We start from the raw sequence: 18,252 nt of genomic DNA on the forward strand, positions 1-18,252 counted from the left end.
ACCATAGCAACAAAATGCAATTTAAAGTATAAAATTATGTCCCTTCTATTGCTTGTAATGATAAGGTAATCTAGAATAATATCACTAGTGAATACCTTAATGAAAGATTAATTCTGTAGAATTACAGTTAGTTTATAAACGAGGTAAATTGTTGCACAAATTAGACATTCTGTTGTTGACCTTTTTAAATGCTGCCACCTTATATCAGAACAAATGATTGATTGAAGACTTCATATTTTCAAAACAAGCTTAAAAATATCATAGCTTATTTTACCCAGTAAAAAATACCATACCTTGCTAGTAATTGCAACAAGCCTTTATCTCTCCTTGTTATTGGCAGGAGCTCAATATTTCTGTGTTTCACTTAGCTTTAAAAGGCAGATCAGTTAGCTGAGTTAGCAACTGTACGTTAATACAGTAAATATTCACATTTAAGGGCAACTGGCTTAAAGCTGACTGTATGAGAAGCACGATAGAAAATAGGTGTTAAAACATCCCATGTAACCAGTGCTGTTTGGCAGATGTCCTGGAAGAGTCATTCTAGTGAAGTTTTTTTTTTTGTTTTGTTTTGTTTTTTTACCAATTTATCTGGCAAAGTTCAGTGTCCTTTAAGGTGTGAATGAATGGGACTTCTTCTTTGGAGTAGGAAAAGCAGCCCACAGATTTGGCCAGCATGCAAATTCATTGTAGCTGCTTTTGTTTGACAGCACTGGGCTGAAAGCTTGAAACAGGGGCAATGCTTGGCATTGTGGGACTTTGGCACCATAAACCATGATTGACAAAGTGAAATTGCTGCCCTAAACCACAGCCTTACTGCATTGTGTAGAGACAGCATGGGCACGGTGTACTGTAATCACTCTTTCTCCCTGAATTTAATCTCTAACTGTAAGGAGCTTAAGGCAACAATAGAGATGATCAGGTTCTCTCCAGGGATGGATGTATGCTGCCTATGTTTTGGCAACAGGACCTTCCAGGACTGCTTACAAACTTCTAGATGCGGAGTTTGGGGCATATCTTGGTAATAATAGCTAATATTTGAATAAAGTACCAAACATGTTAGAGAATATCTGGAGATTTTGAGTGCTATTGTTTAAATGCAAGAGAAAATTAAAACAGGACTAATAAAATGTGTGGGTGAGGCTTCATAGGCTGGGATGTAATTGTCTCATCCTAATCCAGCTTGGAGCACTGAAGTGCTGCAAACTTGTCTTTTCAACGTCCCAGTTGTCTGTAACACTGCAGAGGCTGAGGAGAACCTGATTGACTCCGCTACTTTGAAGCTGAGGCCAAGCATAACTATTGATTATTTCAATTTTTTTTTGGCAAATTATATCAACATCTGTTATTTTTCATAATCTGTGCCTCTCCATTTGTGTTTTGAGCCTATCCTTACATCCAGAAAAATCATGTTGAGAAAGAGGATTCAGAGTTAAATGAGGTGGATTTTTTAAAGTATGGGACTCCCCCCCAGCCGGTGAATCCCTTTCTTGTTTTTCTTCTCCAGTCTCTGCAATCCATTTAACACTGCCTTGAGATGATTTCACACTAGGCAGCTCTTTGGGACTAACAGCCTGAAGCATGAGAATTAGAGGAGACTGCAAAATTTAGCTGTTAAGCTTTTTTTGTTATCACTCTCTTCTCAACTCCCCATCAACAGCATTTTCGTGAAATGTAGTGTCTGAAAGTGGTAAAACCTGTGTCAGTGTATATATAGCTGTCAGTGTATATATAGATGGGCATCATTTGGCTACAGTAAAGTTATAGACAAAACTTTGAACTTCCTCACTCTTGAAAGTTAAAAGCAGACTTGTGCCAGTAGATTATTTTTTTCTATACTCACAATTGATGTCTATGATACAGAATGAGCAAAAAACTCCCAATTCAGCAGTGTTGACAGATTTAGTAATCACTTTCTGGGATGTAGTAGGGAGGGACTAAAGAGTATTATTGTTCACTTTCCAAATCTGCTGTTATTAAAGTATTCTGGACTTCAGTAAAATTGTCAGCCATATCATCCAGGGAGTTGATTCTTCATGGTATGAGAGGTGCATTTCAAAATGTCTTCTCAGTTTTTTTGGTATCACTGCCTGTTCAGCTATCTCTATATATGGTGCTGTTGGCAGTATCCAAGGCTTTCCTGTTGCTAATTAATCACCTCCACAGAGAACATAATTAGCAGCTTAATTAGGATCATCATCCAGTAGTGCTGTAGCAGCAGTTTAAACAAGCTGTGAGGTACTGGCTAGAAATTACAATGGCCTGGAGTTCCTTTGGGTGCTCCCACTGAGAAGGACGACTGTCAAAACTCTCTAATTTTTCCTCTCTGAAGGGGTTTCTTTATTAAACATTATCAGGGAAAGCAGCGTTTACCAATTAGACTTTCATATGCTGTCACACAGCCAGGATAGAGTGAGACAAAGCTCATTTCTGGCATGTCTACTGGCAAACAAAGGTTGATTACATTCTTACAGGGTGATTGAAGGGAAATTGAAACATTGTTTGCATTACTAACAAGCCTTAAAAGGTGGAATTGACATTCTTAGTATGACAAGCACTTCTTGCTAAAAGCAAAAATAAATTTCCTTCTGTTGTCCCAATTCTTAAGAGTTATCTTTCTGAGCCATTGCCAGGCTGTTGCATAACAGTGCTTCCTCCTCATCTTCTCTCTGCAGATTGGTCTGTTGAGGGGGAGAAGCTCTTAGTGCAGAAATAATCAGTGTTTATATCAGTAGGTGATAAAAACCTTCTGGTGTCCAGACTTCCCTTACTTTAGTAAGGGTATAGAGCTAGGTTGCAAGTTTGAAACAATAGTGGAAGATGCCATTGTCTTTAAATGAGCATTCACATCTTCCTTCTGTCCTATAAATACTTTTGACCCAAATGATGATAAAAGCAGCTGCAGAGCATGTGTAGACATAGCCTAGATACCTGTGGACTGTGCTATCCTTTTCAGAAAGTTTTCTCATATAACCGGTGCAGAATCAGAACAGATGCTACGCTGAGAACAAGGACTGAAAGCACTTTCATGGCTGGAGATAGACATAAGCAACTGAAAGAATAGGGTGAAAACAAACTCACTTATCACAAAACAAGAGATGAAAATCCAGAAATGAAATACCCAAGGGAATTAATGCAACTCTTTCTAAAAGAACGTTCTACTTTCCAGTTTGAAGCCCTGCTGGCTTTTAGATAGTACACTATTCCCACAAGAAAACTAAATGAAGAATTTGATCATGGATTTTTTATGGAGACCTAGGAAATCTTTATTTCCAAATGCAGGTTCACAGGGGAATGAGAGGTCTGGAACTCCACTACTGTGGTAAAATTGTGCAGGTAGAGATAAGTAGACACTCATCCGTTTCACCCTGGATCTATGTACTCTCTTGTTTCTTCCATTAAGTAACATTTAAGCAGTGCTTTGAAAATTTATTCTGAGATTACAAGATAAATGTAAATGTAGTATATAACTGTAAAGAAACTTGTGTATCAGCTGAAAAAATAGTAGGTAGATTTACATAATCCTTTGACTAAATTGCAAGACATATGGTCCCCTTAAGTTCTTTCATAAAAACATTACTGAGACATGATGGACACATCTGTGCTGTGGCAGAGCTGAGATTGATTCATGTTAGAAGATATTTCTAAACCTAAGGCATATCCTTCTGATCTGTCACAGAATGCAAACCCACTGGTCCTGGTATGAATGTTTTGCTAAAATTTGCAAAAGAAAAGTGATTCAGAAAAGCTGTTCATTTGTGAACTGTGGAACAAATCCTGCCTGTATGGAAAGGTTACATGTCACTCCATCCCAGACAGGGGGAAGTCCTCTCAAGTACCTCTTTTTGGAAAGCTCAGGGAGAAACGAACATCTGTGAAATACCCTTAGACAAGAGAGTCATCTGGCACTGCAGTGGGGAATATTAGTAGTTCTACTAGGTATTTTTACTTAATGTTCTGTGAGAAGCATACTAAGATGCTTTACAATGATTCTTTATGCCCAATGTACAGCTGGTGAATCTCTAGCTAAAGAGAAATGAATGACCCTGCTCAGCTCATCAGTGGCAGACGATGTGTTTTATAACTTCTACTGCAGATGTCTCTGCTAAGGACCTTCATCTTTGTTCTGAAAGAAAGGAATGTAATACCAGGTGCTCTCTGAGTTTAAGAGCATCTGCATCCAGATTTTAATTCAGCACCCTTAGGAAAGAAGAGCTACCTATCTGTTTTCAGACAAGTTTGATTTTTCCTTAGTTCAGTATTACTACCTAGATTTTAGCTCAGGACTGCGTGGCTCTGTTTTAATGATAGCTTATGCAACAATAACTGCATCACACTCTGACTAACAAGCTACTGCCCATGTCTGAGCACTAAAGGATTCTAGCAGGATTTTGCTAATTTATGCATCGAATGGAAGGTTAATGTTGACTCCTTTTATTCAGCAGGATCATTAGTTCTTCCTGGAGAGGTGGAAGAGACAGTGAGTTGCTGTACACCCTTCTTTGATAAACCTATTCAGCCAAAGTTCAGAGCCTGGTCAGTTCCCCAGCCATCAGACAGCAAAGCCCAAGAGGTATGAGGTCAGATGTATTCATTCAGACTTTCGGGGTTTGGGGTATTTTTATTTTTCCTGTTGGCTTCTACTGTTATTTCCACAAGAACAGAGGGATGTAGATGTAGTATGTGAAACTGCAATGAGTTAAAAAGGCATATTATTAATTTTTAAATGAATAATGAATTCTTAAATATGTTAAGAATTGAAATAAACACTATTTTATCTTGCACACTGCTGCTATATAATCTTACATTTTCAAAATGTGCACTTCAATACTTCAAGTGGTATGTGGGCTTTTTAATATTTAATTTGTGTAACTCACAGAATATTCAAGTAAGCCTTTGCCCTTTAAGCCTTTTAGCTACCCTTGCTTATGTAGAATGATGGACCATTTAATTTTCCAGTGATCTCATGATCTTATGGCATACTCATTGGCTTAATATAGGAGCCAGTTTTTGTAGCAGGGAGGTAGGAAATGATCCCTTGAACATGACACTTAAAAGAAAAAAAAACATTTTAGAATATATTGTGGTCAGAATTAAGATCTGGTCCCTTGGAACTGAGTAGTAGCAAGATGCTGCTGAGAAACTGCATTGTCAGGGTCTGGTGTGGAGAGGTTTGCTTTATGGCCTCTGAGCCTTTTAGTCAGACACAGTCAGTGCAGACTAATTTAGAATTGCTGTCTTCCTTCAGAAATTCAGTTCTTCTCAAACTGCAACAGAAGGTGTGAATTGCTCACAGGCTTATTTTAAGTCATTAAGCTTCCGATCCAAACAGTCAGCGTGAGCATTAACTTTGGGGGTGTTTCTCTTGCAGAGAATTCCTCATTGCTCTTTTCCCCTGCCTGATCATTGCAATAGAAGCTGAAGTTAGCTTCCAGCTAAAGTGGGCCAGTTTTGATAGCTTCATATGGTTATTGATGCTCCCATGAGGCTTAAATCAAGTTTATAAATGACGCATGACCAATGAAGGTTTGGTGTTACAGCACTGCATATGGTGCCTCCTTTCCTGGGCTCAGTTGTGTTTAGTTCCTTGCAATAAACTATTTACTATAAGGAGCAAGTTTGCTTTGGGAAAAAGTAGACGTTCTAAAATGACCTTTCAAGCTTTAATATCTACCATTCTGTGAATAAAAATACTCACTCTTTTCCCTAAGGATTGACATAATTCAAGGTTTTGCCTTTAGATATATCCGTTGGACACAAAATAACACCCAAAAAACTAGAATGAGGCTTTATAACTTTCTTATTTCATAACTTCTGTAGAGAAGATGGAGGGTTGTAGCAGCCTGCAGTGTTCATAAAGGACTGCATATGATTCTTTAAACTATGGTTCATGAAAAATAGATAAAGATCTGACTGCATGCAAAATTCATTTCCATTTGAGGGAAATTTGGGTTATGAAAGAAACTGAGTATTATTACATTGGCTATGAGTTGCTGCATTTTTCAAGAAGAAAGACAATTTCCACAACCATTTGGTTGGTGCCAGGCTACTTAAAATGAAGGCAGCCTTTCCCCTAAATTATAAACATATTTTTGCCTTCATTTAGATAATATAACTGTGGCCTGATTTTTAGAACCGTCAAGACTGAACAGGTCCATTTTAAAGTCCCTCAGTGCTTCAAATTGTCATTGCCTTGAAAATTAAGTCTTGCATTGCTTATGGCAGGACTAGTTTAGAAAGAGAAAAAGATTTTCCCTGCAGACATCTCTGCTTTAAAATGAGACTGTTCTCTGTCCATCAAAACAAATCTGTTAGGGAAGGGCAACATAATGTGGCTGCCTAATTGGTTTTCTTAGAGAATGGAAGACCATTCTGTATGAAAAATAACAGGATGAGAAATGTCTATGCTATGGAAACACTTGTGAGGCACTTTAGGGCAAATTGTGTATCTCTCAACATATTGCTAGGGAAAGTTTAAAAAAAGAAGCTCAGCTAAGACCTAGTTTATAACTTGGATAATTGTTAAAGAACACCTTGTCTCCCTGAAAATGTTTTTCTGTCAAAAGGTGTTAGGAAGTGGCTTAGTGAATGACATAGCAAATTATTTGTATGGTCCACCAGTGTTGCTTCATCTTTCTTTCCTCCCTTTAGACATAAATGTATTTCAGGATTTCAGTATCAACAGTGGAGCATACATGACCTCCCACTGCAAATTGAACCAGCATTCATTATGTCTTTGAAGTACATCATCACAGAACATTTCCCTCCCATACCCAGAAATTTATTTTCTCCTTTATTTCTACTTAATATATTTTTCCATATAAGATATGGATTTTTATTAATATCTTTATGTATTTTTATGTCTTAATTCCTGCTTCCTTTTGTCTTAATTAATTCTTATTTCCTTTTCTGGGTACACATGAGTGCAGTTGCATAGTTTTCATCCACTTGCTACAATTATGCATTCAAAGTGGGATTCATCTCACCTAACTTGAGTTTTAAATGTAGTTTTAGTCCTCCAGTCACCAAGAGGCAGAAATAAGCAACTGCAGAAAGTGATTAATCCCCCTTGCTGTAGGAATTTGTTGCAAAATGTAATATATTTCCATCCACAAGCTTGGCCTGGGCTATTTTTGGCTAATTGACTACCTTAGTCTAGAAACCTAATTTTTGTAAGGCTGGGATTAAGAAAGAAGAAATCTGGCCTTCTATTCTTCTTTATTTGTCTGTAGTTTGAGCATTCAAAAAAGTACTTAGCATGTCTGTCATTTTATCTTAATCTGTGGCATGGCAGCTTTTATCCCCTAAAATACAACTTCCACTGAGTTCCATTGGTTAAAGTTTTACTGCTCGGCCTCATCTGAGGTTTGTTTCTGCTACGTGCTATGCATAAATGCAACAGGAGCACGGAAGAACTTAAAGACAGGATTGACTAAGTCAAAGAAGATGGAAGAGTTATATCTTCTCAGAGGCCAGTAAAGACACAGAGATTGAATGACTTGTCCAGAATGATGAAGCAGAAGTGGAAAATTGGCCAAGATTTATTGACTTCTAGTCCACTGCCCCAAGCTCAAACAAGCTTTTTTTCTCCCAGGTACTCCAGGCTGTACTAAGCTTATATGAGATCATAGCACATATGCCTTCCCCCCACTTCTTTTTTTTATTTATTTAATGTTTTGAACTAGTAAGTTTTCCCTTGAGCATGCAATGAAATCACTGGTGAGTGTACGTGCAAGCTTTACATAATTTGAACAAGTGATCATAGAGTGCCGTAATTACATAGAAATACAAGTTTTAGAAGGACGGAGACAAGATGTTCTGCTAAGTTTAACTCCTCACAGATTAATAAAAGAACTGAGTTGCCAATTATTAATAGACTTCTGAAAATGTCAACTTCAAGGTATTTTATTTACAATATTACTTGGTAAAACAACCTCTAGCAAAATATTTCAGTTAATAGGAATATTACATTCTTTCCTTCCTTTAATTTGGATATGCAGGAACTGTAAATGAAAGTGATTTTTTTCTTCAGAGAGTAAATCACAGAAGCAATCTTAAGCAAACTGGCAGTTTTCTAATAGAGCAGGAGTCTATTCCCGGAGAGCTCTCAAAAAGATTTCAATTAGATGTTAAATTAGACACCTGAAATTCACATATTTCTCTCAGTTCCTTAGGCAAAAATAACAAGGTAATAACTTGATCAGCTCAGAGAATTCAGTGTTCTATCATAAAATGTCTTCCTTTTGACACAGAACAAAATTGCAGTTTGCAGTTTATAAGTTTTAGATTGCTTGTCTTCATCGAAGTTTGAAGTCAATGGCTTCACAGAAGAAGAAGATAAAAAGGAATCCCTAATTTGAGTATTCATTTGAGAGATGAAGCACACTGATAAATATGCAGTGTGAATAAACTTTTCAAATGTGCAATAAGTGGGTAACAGAGAAATTGTTAACAGAGTGAAGTGGGGTATGTTATATTTTGGCATCTTATTTCAGTTTACCATTGTGGGGTCAAGTTTAGTAAACAAAAATTTTTCCAGTATTATGCTGTGTCTGCATAAAATGTTCCTGGAATGACATGAATGCCAAGACAAGGTGAGAGTGGATGTGTATACTTTCTTTTGGCAGGGGAAAATAGATTTGCTTTTGTAAAATCCCTATAAAGGCTTACTGTAGTTTGAACTCTTCTTAGCTCAGTTACCTTAGATGTGTGTCGTGGTTTAACCCTGGCAGACACCAAGCCCCACAGCCACTCACTTGCTCTCCACCAGCAGGGCTGGGAGTGAATCACAAGGGTGAACTGAAAAACTCATGGGTTGAGATAAAGACAGTTTAATAGGGAAAGTAAAAGCCTCACACACAAGCAAAGGAGTTAATTCATTGCTTCCTACGGGTGGTGCTCAGCCACCTCCAGGAGAGCAGGGCCCCACCACGTGTGACAGTCAGTTGGGAAGACAAAGGACATCCCTCCAAACTCCCCCTTTCTCCTTCTTCCTCCCACTTTATGCACTGATGATTCCACACACATGTGGTGTGGAATGTCCCTTTGGTCAGCTGGGGTCACTTGTCCCAGCTGTGTCTCCCCCCCTGCACCCCCAGCTCCCTCACCACCATGGCAGCATGGAAAGCAGAAAATGCCTTGGCTCTGTGTGAGCCCTGCTCAGCAATAACAAAAACATCTCTGCATTATCAACCCTGTGCTCAGCACAAATCCAAAACACAGCTCTATACCAGTCACTGTGGAGGAAATTAATTCTACTCCAGCCAAAACTAGCACGAGGTTGTAAAAAATATTGTTACAACCAAAATAACTGAAAAATATTCATGCCTTGAATTGTATTTTAGAAGAGTGCTTTGGATTTCTGCAAATGAAAGACAGGTAGTAGAACCCTGTTTGCTGCTACCATTTGTTACACAGTTGCTGGTAGTCTTACTCACGAGGAATTCTACAAGGCTTTGGTTGTGAAAAAGATGGAAATGAACATGAATATGCTGAGGAGGTCAATGAGTTGGCTTTATCTCTAATGGGAATGAGAGTTTGTGTGCAGGCTTTGTCTCCTGTTAACATCTTTCAAGTGGGCTATTTATAAAAGTTACTGATGGTTTAGCTGAAGTAGTTTATGGACATAAGCAAGATAATCTTTGTGTGCAGAATGAATAATGCTTTCTAGACCAACTCTGTCTACAAAGTTCTCCCCATTTATAAATGCCCATGGTCTACTCATCTGTATCCAGGATTATTTGGCAGCTCCAGCATGTAAGCCAGATCCCTAGAAAACTGAGCAGTAGAGATGATTAATAGAGTTATATAACCCCAGAAAAACTATTTCCTGATTATTCATGCAAATTACAGTTTATTAAGAAAGAGTATAGATACTACCCAGATGCTTTCTCCCATATCTGTCAAGTACTCGGCCACCAGAGAGGAATCCAGCTACCAATTCTCTGACTTATTAGATGGCATTAACTGTGTCAATGCTTCTTCTTACCAAAATGTCACATCAAATTGTGCAGGATTATGCCTTCTAAACTGAGCAGTGATCATGGGATGCTGAGTGTTCTTCCTGCTTTTCAGCAAGTACATGTGTATTCTTAATTTCATATATATCAGTAGTCACGGGATTCATTGAGGACTTGTCAAAAGCTTGAAAAAATAAGCATGTGTTTAAATATTTTGCTTATTTGGTGCTGAAGTACTTAAATCTTTGAAATATATTTCTAGACAATTTATATTAACTTCTCAAGGGATAGGGAGCATTCCTACATAGTTTTAATACTGAAGATGTGTTTCCTGTGTTGCCCTGGAATTCATTTTATGTAACTGCTTAGCATAAACCTTTCTTGTCATAGCCCCCTGCAGTTTCTTATCAGCATGGAGCCTGCCATAGTTGTTTTCATTGTTTTATTTTATAGGCAGAGTGTTTATTCTAAGATATTTCAACCAGAAGCAATGCAGAAATGCAATACAGCATGTCAACAAAGCACTTATTGGCAAATGCAGTAAGATTCTTATGTTCATCATGCAAGAAATGCAAGCTCACATATCTCTGAGATGGTGGAAAAATTATTGGAGTATGAAAATTGATTAGGTGTCATTTTGCTCATTGCAGACCTTTCCTTCACTAAAACTGAGTTCTGGGAAGCATGTTACATTAGTATTAGATGCATGTATGCTGTGGCTTTATGTAATACTAACCCAAATTTTGACAATATGGAATTTGTCTTTGAAATTTAACATAGCTGCATATAACATGTCCATATCCCCCCCAGCCTTGCTGCTGCAAGTGGCAGGAATATAATAGATGTGTGCAAGGGAGGTTTTTAGATTCCTTGCCTTGAGCAAAATTAGTTAATGATATTCATTCAGATACAGTACAGTACAAATGGGGCACATTAAATGGCTTAAATTAGGTCAAATTGAATAATTGAATTTATTCTTTTACTTAAAAAGAGCTTAATCAGCTGAGAGTGTTAGAGTCAGAAAAAAATAGTTTAATTAAATATTAATTAGAAGTTTATTTTTGAGCTTCCTTATTATCACCTTCAGCAATATTATTTATGTATCTGTTTTTCCTCATTACAGCTACTGGGTGATGATGTTCAGCCATTCTCCCTTGATGAAGAATTTGATTATGACAATGTGGCACTGACCCCTAAGTTCTCTGAAGCTGAGCTGAAGGCCCTTACAGAGTTGTTTGAACAGAAAAGTGGTACACGTGTCAAATCAGCACCAGCTGAAAACTGAGTCAAAGGTGTTGTGTGCAGGGCTGTTGGAATGACCTTTTCATGGGATGAATGTAGCTCCTTGTTGTACCCTTATTTAGTGTTCTTATCTGCGTGGCCAGTGAATGGCATCCCTGAGATTTGTCATTATTCTGTCAAGGTGCCTTGGATCCTGCACTGGCTCAGGGTAGGTGTGCTGGAGTGACTTCTCCACAGGAGCAGAACAAGCTGGTGGAATTCAGAATAACATCGTGGCTACTCGTGCTTATATCTGGTACTGATTTGGTTCCTGAGTAGTACAAAGCTGGTCCTAAAGCTGCCTTTTACCTCGTTCTTTCAGTAAGGCAATTAAGAGCTTTTTAACAGCTGACAAATCAGTCTATGAGCTCTTTAAATGTATAGAGATATATGAGTGAATAAATCTGGGAATATTTTTTTTCTCTGTCTTTTGAGTTACTTCAGTTCTGCAAAAAATAAATATTCCTCTTTCCAACAAACTTCTTGTGTTGATCAAAATTGATGTGGTACAACTCCTAAAATTAAAACAGTAACTGCTCAAACCACCCCCCCCTCCACCTTCCACACAGGCAAAAATAACAATCTCATCCATTAAAGGAATTGGCATTGAAAGGCTGTCAGATTTTAGATTTTTTCACAGGAGATGATTCCAAATAACAGCTTATAGCTTACACTCTGCATCACTGAAATACAGCAAGCTGGAGTTGAGTAAAAGTCAGCTATATGGGTGGGAGAGAAGAGAGTGCACCTCTGATACAAGGTAGTACGTACACTTTCTCTGAACAGTTCAGAATCTTTTGTTTTCAGTAACTGTAGAAGCTTTGCCATCGAGGTTTGGTTTAACATCACAATGCTGCATTGTATTTTTGGTCATTTTCTGGTATAACTGCATTCACTAAACCTTGCTGACCAACATTTTGTCCTTGACCTCTCTCTGTTATTTCTGCAGTGGGTGATTAGCATGATAAATGCTAATTTATCTGCCTGAGCAGACTGACAGGGCACCAAACCATAGGTTTGTGTAAAGGTTGTGGATGAATTTTCTGTGGCTGGTTGGCTGCTTCATTGTCAGTAATTTATAAAAGCAAAGAAAGGTCTTCTGATGTTCCAAAGGAGATTTTCAGGATTAGTGATTTTGTAAGCCATAATTATGCTCCACTGAAATCTGAGTAGCATTGGTTTTGAGGAATGGTATTTACCTTGATTAGGGGATATAATTTAAGAGTGAGATTCGAAAAAAAAAAAAACCAAAACCAAACCACCAGAAAAGAAAGAGCTCTCACAGAAGATATTTAAGGAGATTGATACAAAATTACAAGTATGTCCTATAGAAAAACTGGTTTGTACAGGACCTTGCTTGTAGAAAGTAATGAGAATTTTTTTTAACACCCACACTCAAAAAAATGCCTGTGCTGTAGTTAAAATGTTTTTTAAAATGTAATTGGCTGTGTAGCAATTCTGCTGGGTTTTCTGAAGCTTTTTTATATGTGAATTTATTTTAATTCAATAAACGGTTTTGTTGGACCCAAGGTATTTTAAATTAAATGGTTTAGATCCAACTGGAGTTTTCCACTGAAATCCTAAAGTTAAACATTTCTGAACAGATCTGATTATTAATTCATCTTCTTCTGAAGGATACAGATAATGTGTATAAATCAGAAGGATAAGAAGTAAGTTCTGGAAGAGCTCCATAACAAATCTGGGAGAAAGAAATGGAGAAGTGCTGCATAGTGATTGCAAGGTCAGCCTTTGAAAGCCTCAACAGAAAAATAAGGGAGACAACCTCATTAACATATGTATGTATAGGAAAGATAAAGTAAGGAGCCTTCTGTCTGAGAGACCTCTCTGTACAGGGTATGCTATCCTGCAGGCAGAGAATCGGCCCTAAGGGTGAGCATTTGTGGCTTTGTGGAACGGTGAATTAGGTGCTTCTTGCGTGTGGTTTTTTTAGAAAGGCATGAGTCACACAAACTAGAGATCAGTCCTGTGGGAATCCTATTGCCTGTAGAGTTGATGAGAAAACTTGTCGAGGGGTTTATAATTTTCTTCAGGCCACATCAGCTCTGGAATCTCTTAAGTGCCTTTTCTATTCATTTCATTATCAATTTTTCACTGTACATTAGGGATACATCCAGCCATCCAATTCCTTCTCTCATAAGCAGATGATTCTTACCAAATGTTCAGGGTGCCTTCTATGCTCCATAAGTGTCATTCAGTATAGTCATGATATGGTTTCCTTTGATATAAAGAAACACTTTGCTGCAGAATACCCAACAAAATTGGAACTCTTTAGTGACATTCATCTTACACAGAGAAATGGGAATAATTCACTTACATTTACACCACTCAGGAGTTAGATTTTTACTCTTTGTTAACAGGCATGAATATCACAGTGAAAATTAGGCAATATAGGCTATTTTCTTTACATGACATTTTATTGGCCTGCCCCTGTGGTTGTTTTTGGCTTGTACCTTTCATTTGATTACCTTTCACAGAGGAGGCATATTTTCCTCTTAGCCATTACCAGGTTGTCATTTTTAAGAACATACTTTATGTGCATGTTAAATTTTATACTTGCTCATGGAGTTAGTTACCTGGAATTGTTTTAGTGTTTGTGAGGTGGTTTGAAGTCTGAATAATATATATCTTTTCCTCTTGGTAGCTTGTATTCTGTTTAATATTTAATATTTTCAGCAGGGGTTGGAGAGGGACATTAATCTTTTCTATTTATGGCCTTTTCTAAACATTTTTCCTGTTTTCCCAAAGAATTAAAGGTAAAACGCTCACATGGAGCAGGAAATTTGGAGTGCTACTTGGGATTGACTTAGGGGTTGCGGCAGTAGGGAACAGCTTTCTCCTTATCACACTGACAATGATTTTGAACTGCAAATCTCTGACATTGAGTGAACCCATGGGAGATGAAGGCTGTGTGATGCATCTCCCCAGTCCCTTTGTATTAATGATTTCATTGATGTCCAAAGTGCAGCAGAGATGTGCATCCTTATCAGTCAGTGAGCTTATCTGTGTTGAACCTGTGACTGCCTTTGGTGTTGCCAGAAGGATGCTGAGTGTTTCTCTCCACAGTCTTGATGGATCCTCAGTTATGGGGAGGGACCATTTGTTTTAGGAACTCTTTGAGTTTTCTGAGATGTAAAATAGTTCTTCCTCTGGGGATGGAAACGGAAGGGTTGTTTCCTTGGCTGACTGAGGTGAAAGTTTGGATATTGCTAATGTTCAGGGTTAATGTTCACTTCTCATGACTGTGAAGGGAACAGTAATCATCTGTTGAGGTAATGGTTTTGGAAGAATGAGATGAAGACTGAAGAAATGAAAAGATATGGAGGCAAATCTGACTCAGACAGTTATGGGTATATTTCTATTAATGCCCAGAGGTATCCTGGCATACACTTGTATCACACAATGCCACTGAAGGAAAATAATTTTGGTATGGAGAGTACCCACCAGATAATTCAGAACCTTATGAAAAAGATGGCATGGGAACAAATCCTTGCACTTATGGAAAAGACTGATCCTCTGGCCTTCATTTTCTGCTGCTATAAACTGGCAGAACTCCACTGAGGCCATTTGTATTCATATAGAGCAGACAGGAGTCTGGTATTTACAGTCTTAGCTGAAAGAATATGGAGCCAAATCAATTCCTGATTTAACTGCACTGAATATATAGTTATGTATACGATCCATTATCATTAAAAAGATTTAAATGAAGAGCCAATGCAAATGAAATGTAAAAAACATATCTCGTAACTGTTCAAATACTACACAGGTTCTTTTGAAGTTTCTGTAGTTGTGGGTGCTTAGAACATTGCTTTTTGCTTTAAGAAAAATATCTCATATATTTTGGAGTCCTGTGCAAATCATGAAACTTGTTTACACACCTAACTACTAAAGATTCTGATCTCCATTAACGTGGTTTTTTCCCCTCTGCATATTGACAAGGATTGGAAGTGGACTTTGCTTTATCTTGGAATTGCTTTTGAAATATCTGATGTCCTTTGTGAAAACATACACATTCGTATAAAGGGAGACTCTGAGTTAGTGATGCTACTCTAAATGCAGAAGTAAAAATAGGACCAAATTCCTGGTTGCTCAGCAACTTCATTTACATCATAGTGTGGGTAAACACACATTTGGTGCAAAAGTGTCTGCTTGGATAGCAGGCTGATTTATATCCTGTTGTCCTCTACCTTGAACTTTCCTTAGGAGTCTCAGCAGTATCTCGGTCCCAGCAGGGTCTGAGTGTTCACAGGACACTGTGAGACAGGTCAGTCACACCGACCGAAGCAGCTGAAGCACAGCCTTGTGCTGGGGCTCCCTGCTCACTCCGGGACACTTCAGCCAAGCCAGGCTGTTCTCCCCTGCTCAGATGCGTGAGATGTGTGTTGCTGCAGCTCCTGAGGACAAGGCTTGGCTCAGGGATTCCTTGGGCTCCGTTCCCTTTCTGGGCCGTGCTGAGCAGGCAGCTCGCTGCCCTCCATGCCGGGCTGCCGCTCAGCCCCTGCCTTTGCGAACGCCCGAGCGGGGCTGAGCCGTGCTCAGGGTTCTGCTGGCCTCGGGAAGGGGCTCCGTGCCCGCAGAGCCGGCGCTGCTGGCAGCCGCGGGCATTCCCACCGCGCGGCGCTTTCTTGTGGCAGCTGTCGGTTGGCACAGCTGGGCCCAGGGCCGCATGTGTCCCGGGCCCCGGCTGGGAGCCGCCTGCCTCTGCCCGTCCCGGCACACACACCCATGCCAGGTGCTCCGAGTCTGCTCATCCCTGGGGAAAACACGGCACACAGCTTTCTCTGCCGCGGTGCTGAGTTGTAGAACATCTCAAAAACGGGGAGTTTGGTGAGTTTGTGATTGCTGGTGGCACCTTGTGTTTTGCTGGCAAGACACTGTAAGCCTGCGTTGCAGGTGTATGGGCTGTGAAATACCGCAAATTAGACTGAAAATGGTTTTAGGGCTTGGCTGTGACAAGTTTCTAAGAAGAACAGCAAGTGCTAAAAGGTACTGTCATTTTTATAGACAAGCTGCTTTATTTGCAATTGCAGTGCCCCACAGTTAAAATGAAAATCAATTTTAATGCCTTATGAAAATGCAGAAATATTTGTCTCATTTACAGCACTTCCAAAAAGGACAGATAATAAAATTCTCCTGATTTATGATCTAAAATTTTATGTACTCTGTGGTATCTTGTTCAGTACATCTCTCCACATAAACATTCCAAAAGAATGAGGAAAAATAGATCTGAACAACATTCCTGAATCTAACTTCACACTGAATTTCAGATTGTAGAAACTCTATATTCAAAGCTCTCTTTGATCTGAATATTCCCAGACTTTGGGGAAATAGATGCTTAAGTTTAAAAATCACTAATCAAACATTTCTCTAGCAACCACATAGTACTGATCTGGACTAAAAAACCCAAAGCAGTGAGAGACCTGCCTGTATAAAAAGAACCAATGAAATGTGAAAATTGGCATAATGCACTCTGTATGAAGATCGTGGACAAAAGGACTCTAAAGATAGTAGAATTAAATGAAAAATGTTATTTTTCTGGAGAGTGAACAATACTAAAATATTCTGTTAACTTCATGCAATTCTTGAAAGCCTTTCAATGCCCAACTGAAAAATTAGTGTAAACATCTTGTAATTCATGTGGATATACAACAGTTATCTCTTGAGCCATTAAAATGAGATTAAAATTTGTGTGAGATTCTTCAGTATATTTTGTGGCAGTGCTGGCACCATAAATAAAGGCTTTAGCCTCATTCTATCATATGTTACAACAAAGTTTGTTCTTCTGTAGCTGTTGTGGTTGAAGATTCTTGTGGCAGTTTCTGAAGAGCAGGTGTGAACTTGTAGCAAGTAAGCTCTGTTTTCTTGAATCCATCTGCTTTTATGTCCAGGTGTATAAGAACTTGAAAGGTGCAATATGATGTGCCTATTTCTTAGAAAGAAGCAAGTGTCATTTATGATCTTGCTTATGCTCCTCAGAATAACTTAGCAAGAGGAAAAATTCTACTGATTACCTAAAGTCTTGATTCTGCCATTTAGATTTGCTGCAGACTGTACATTTGGTGTTTGAGAGAAAAATGCTGGAGTGCATTTTTTCATCCTCTTTTCCTTATATTTGATTTTGTCTTTTCTATGTCAGTTTTGCTACTAGCTTTCCAGAAGTTGACACTACATTAATCCAATGAGCTACTTTCCTGCTGGATAAAATTTTAAAGTAAAAAAGATGGAAGGCTGGTGTGTGGGCCAGGAAACATCAAAGCATGGTTAGCATTTCATGCTCATGCTTGGAATTTGCAAAGCTGTCAAAACAATCAGGAAAATACAAATAATGGTCAGCCTACTTATTGGATGAAAGTTTAATTCCAAATTGCCTTTGTTTAAATCAGCTGCTCACACTTTGTCTCCTCTGCTCACCAAGGATTCTGTTAACTAATATATTTCAAAATCCAGACTGCCAAAAATACTGACAGCTTTCAATGGCTGAACAACATTTCCCACAACAAAATTGTGATCCGTTTAAGGCTCTTTGCTTCGGGTTGTGACACATTGCCTGAATCCCACGGATTTATTCCCCATTCATGAACATTAGTGATGTGAACTGTACAAACCCCCAGTGGCCCAGTGGATATCCTTCTGCTGACAGCAGGGAGAAGAGATGCAGTGGGAAGAGGGGTTGGCTGAGCAGCCAAACGTTGCTTGTGCTCCGAATGCGATGCTTGATGTTTGCTTTTGATTCTTTTGCAATGTGCGTGTGAGAAGCTTGGTTGTCAAAAGCCAGCTGAATAACACCCTCCCCACTGCACCCCCAAGCCCCCTGGTATGAAGGTGCTGGAAAGCAGGCTAACCAAATTCAGCTGGCAACTGTTTCAAGAGAAATAGGGTTGCATACATTACAGGGTGTGTTTTACAAGGTGCTGCCAACTGATACCATTTCCCAGCTGACAGGATTGGGCTCTGCTCACAAGTGTGCTAATGAGTGTTTATCTGGCTTTGCTTGTAA

General features: G+C 38.8%; 1 protein-coding gene across 1 annotated transcript in view; it reads left to right on the forward strand.

Moving 5' to 3' along the window:
* The window catches only part of IFTAP (intraflagellar transport associated protein), a 39,897-nt gene extending 27,387 nt beyond the window's left edge, over positions 1-12,510 (forward strand). The window contains 3 exon segments of the mRNA XM_059475240.1: positions 4,440-4,570; positions 11,080-11,213; positions 11,215-12,510. Coding sequence (XP_059331223.1) covers positions 4,440-4,570; positions 11,080-11,213; positions 11,215-11,275 — 326 coding nt within the window. The 3' untranslated portion in view covers positions 11,276-12,510.
* The last annotated feature ends 5,742 nt before the right edge of the window (positions 12,511-18,252 follow it).

This window comes from Ammospiza nelsoni, chromosome 6 (genome assembly GCF_027579445.1).
Source record: "Ammospiza nelsoni isolate bAmmNel1 chromosome 6, bAmmNel1.pri, whole genome shotgun sequence".
Classification (NCBI taxonomy): Eukaryota; Metazoa; Chordata; class Aves; order Passeriformes; family Passerellidae; genus Ammospiza; species Ammospiza nelsoni.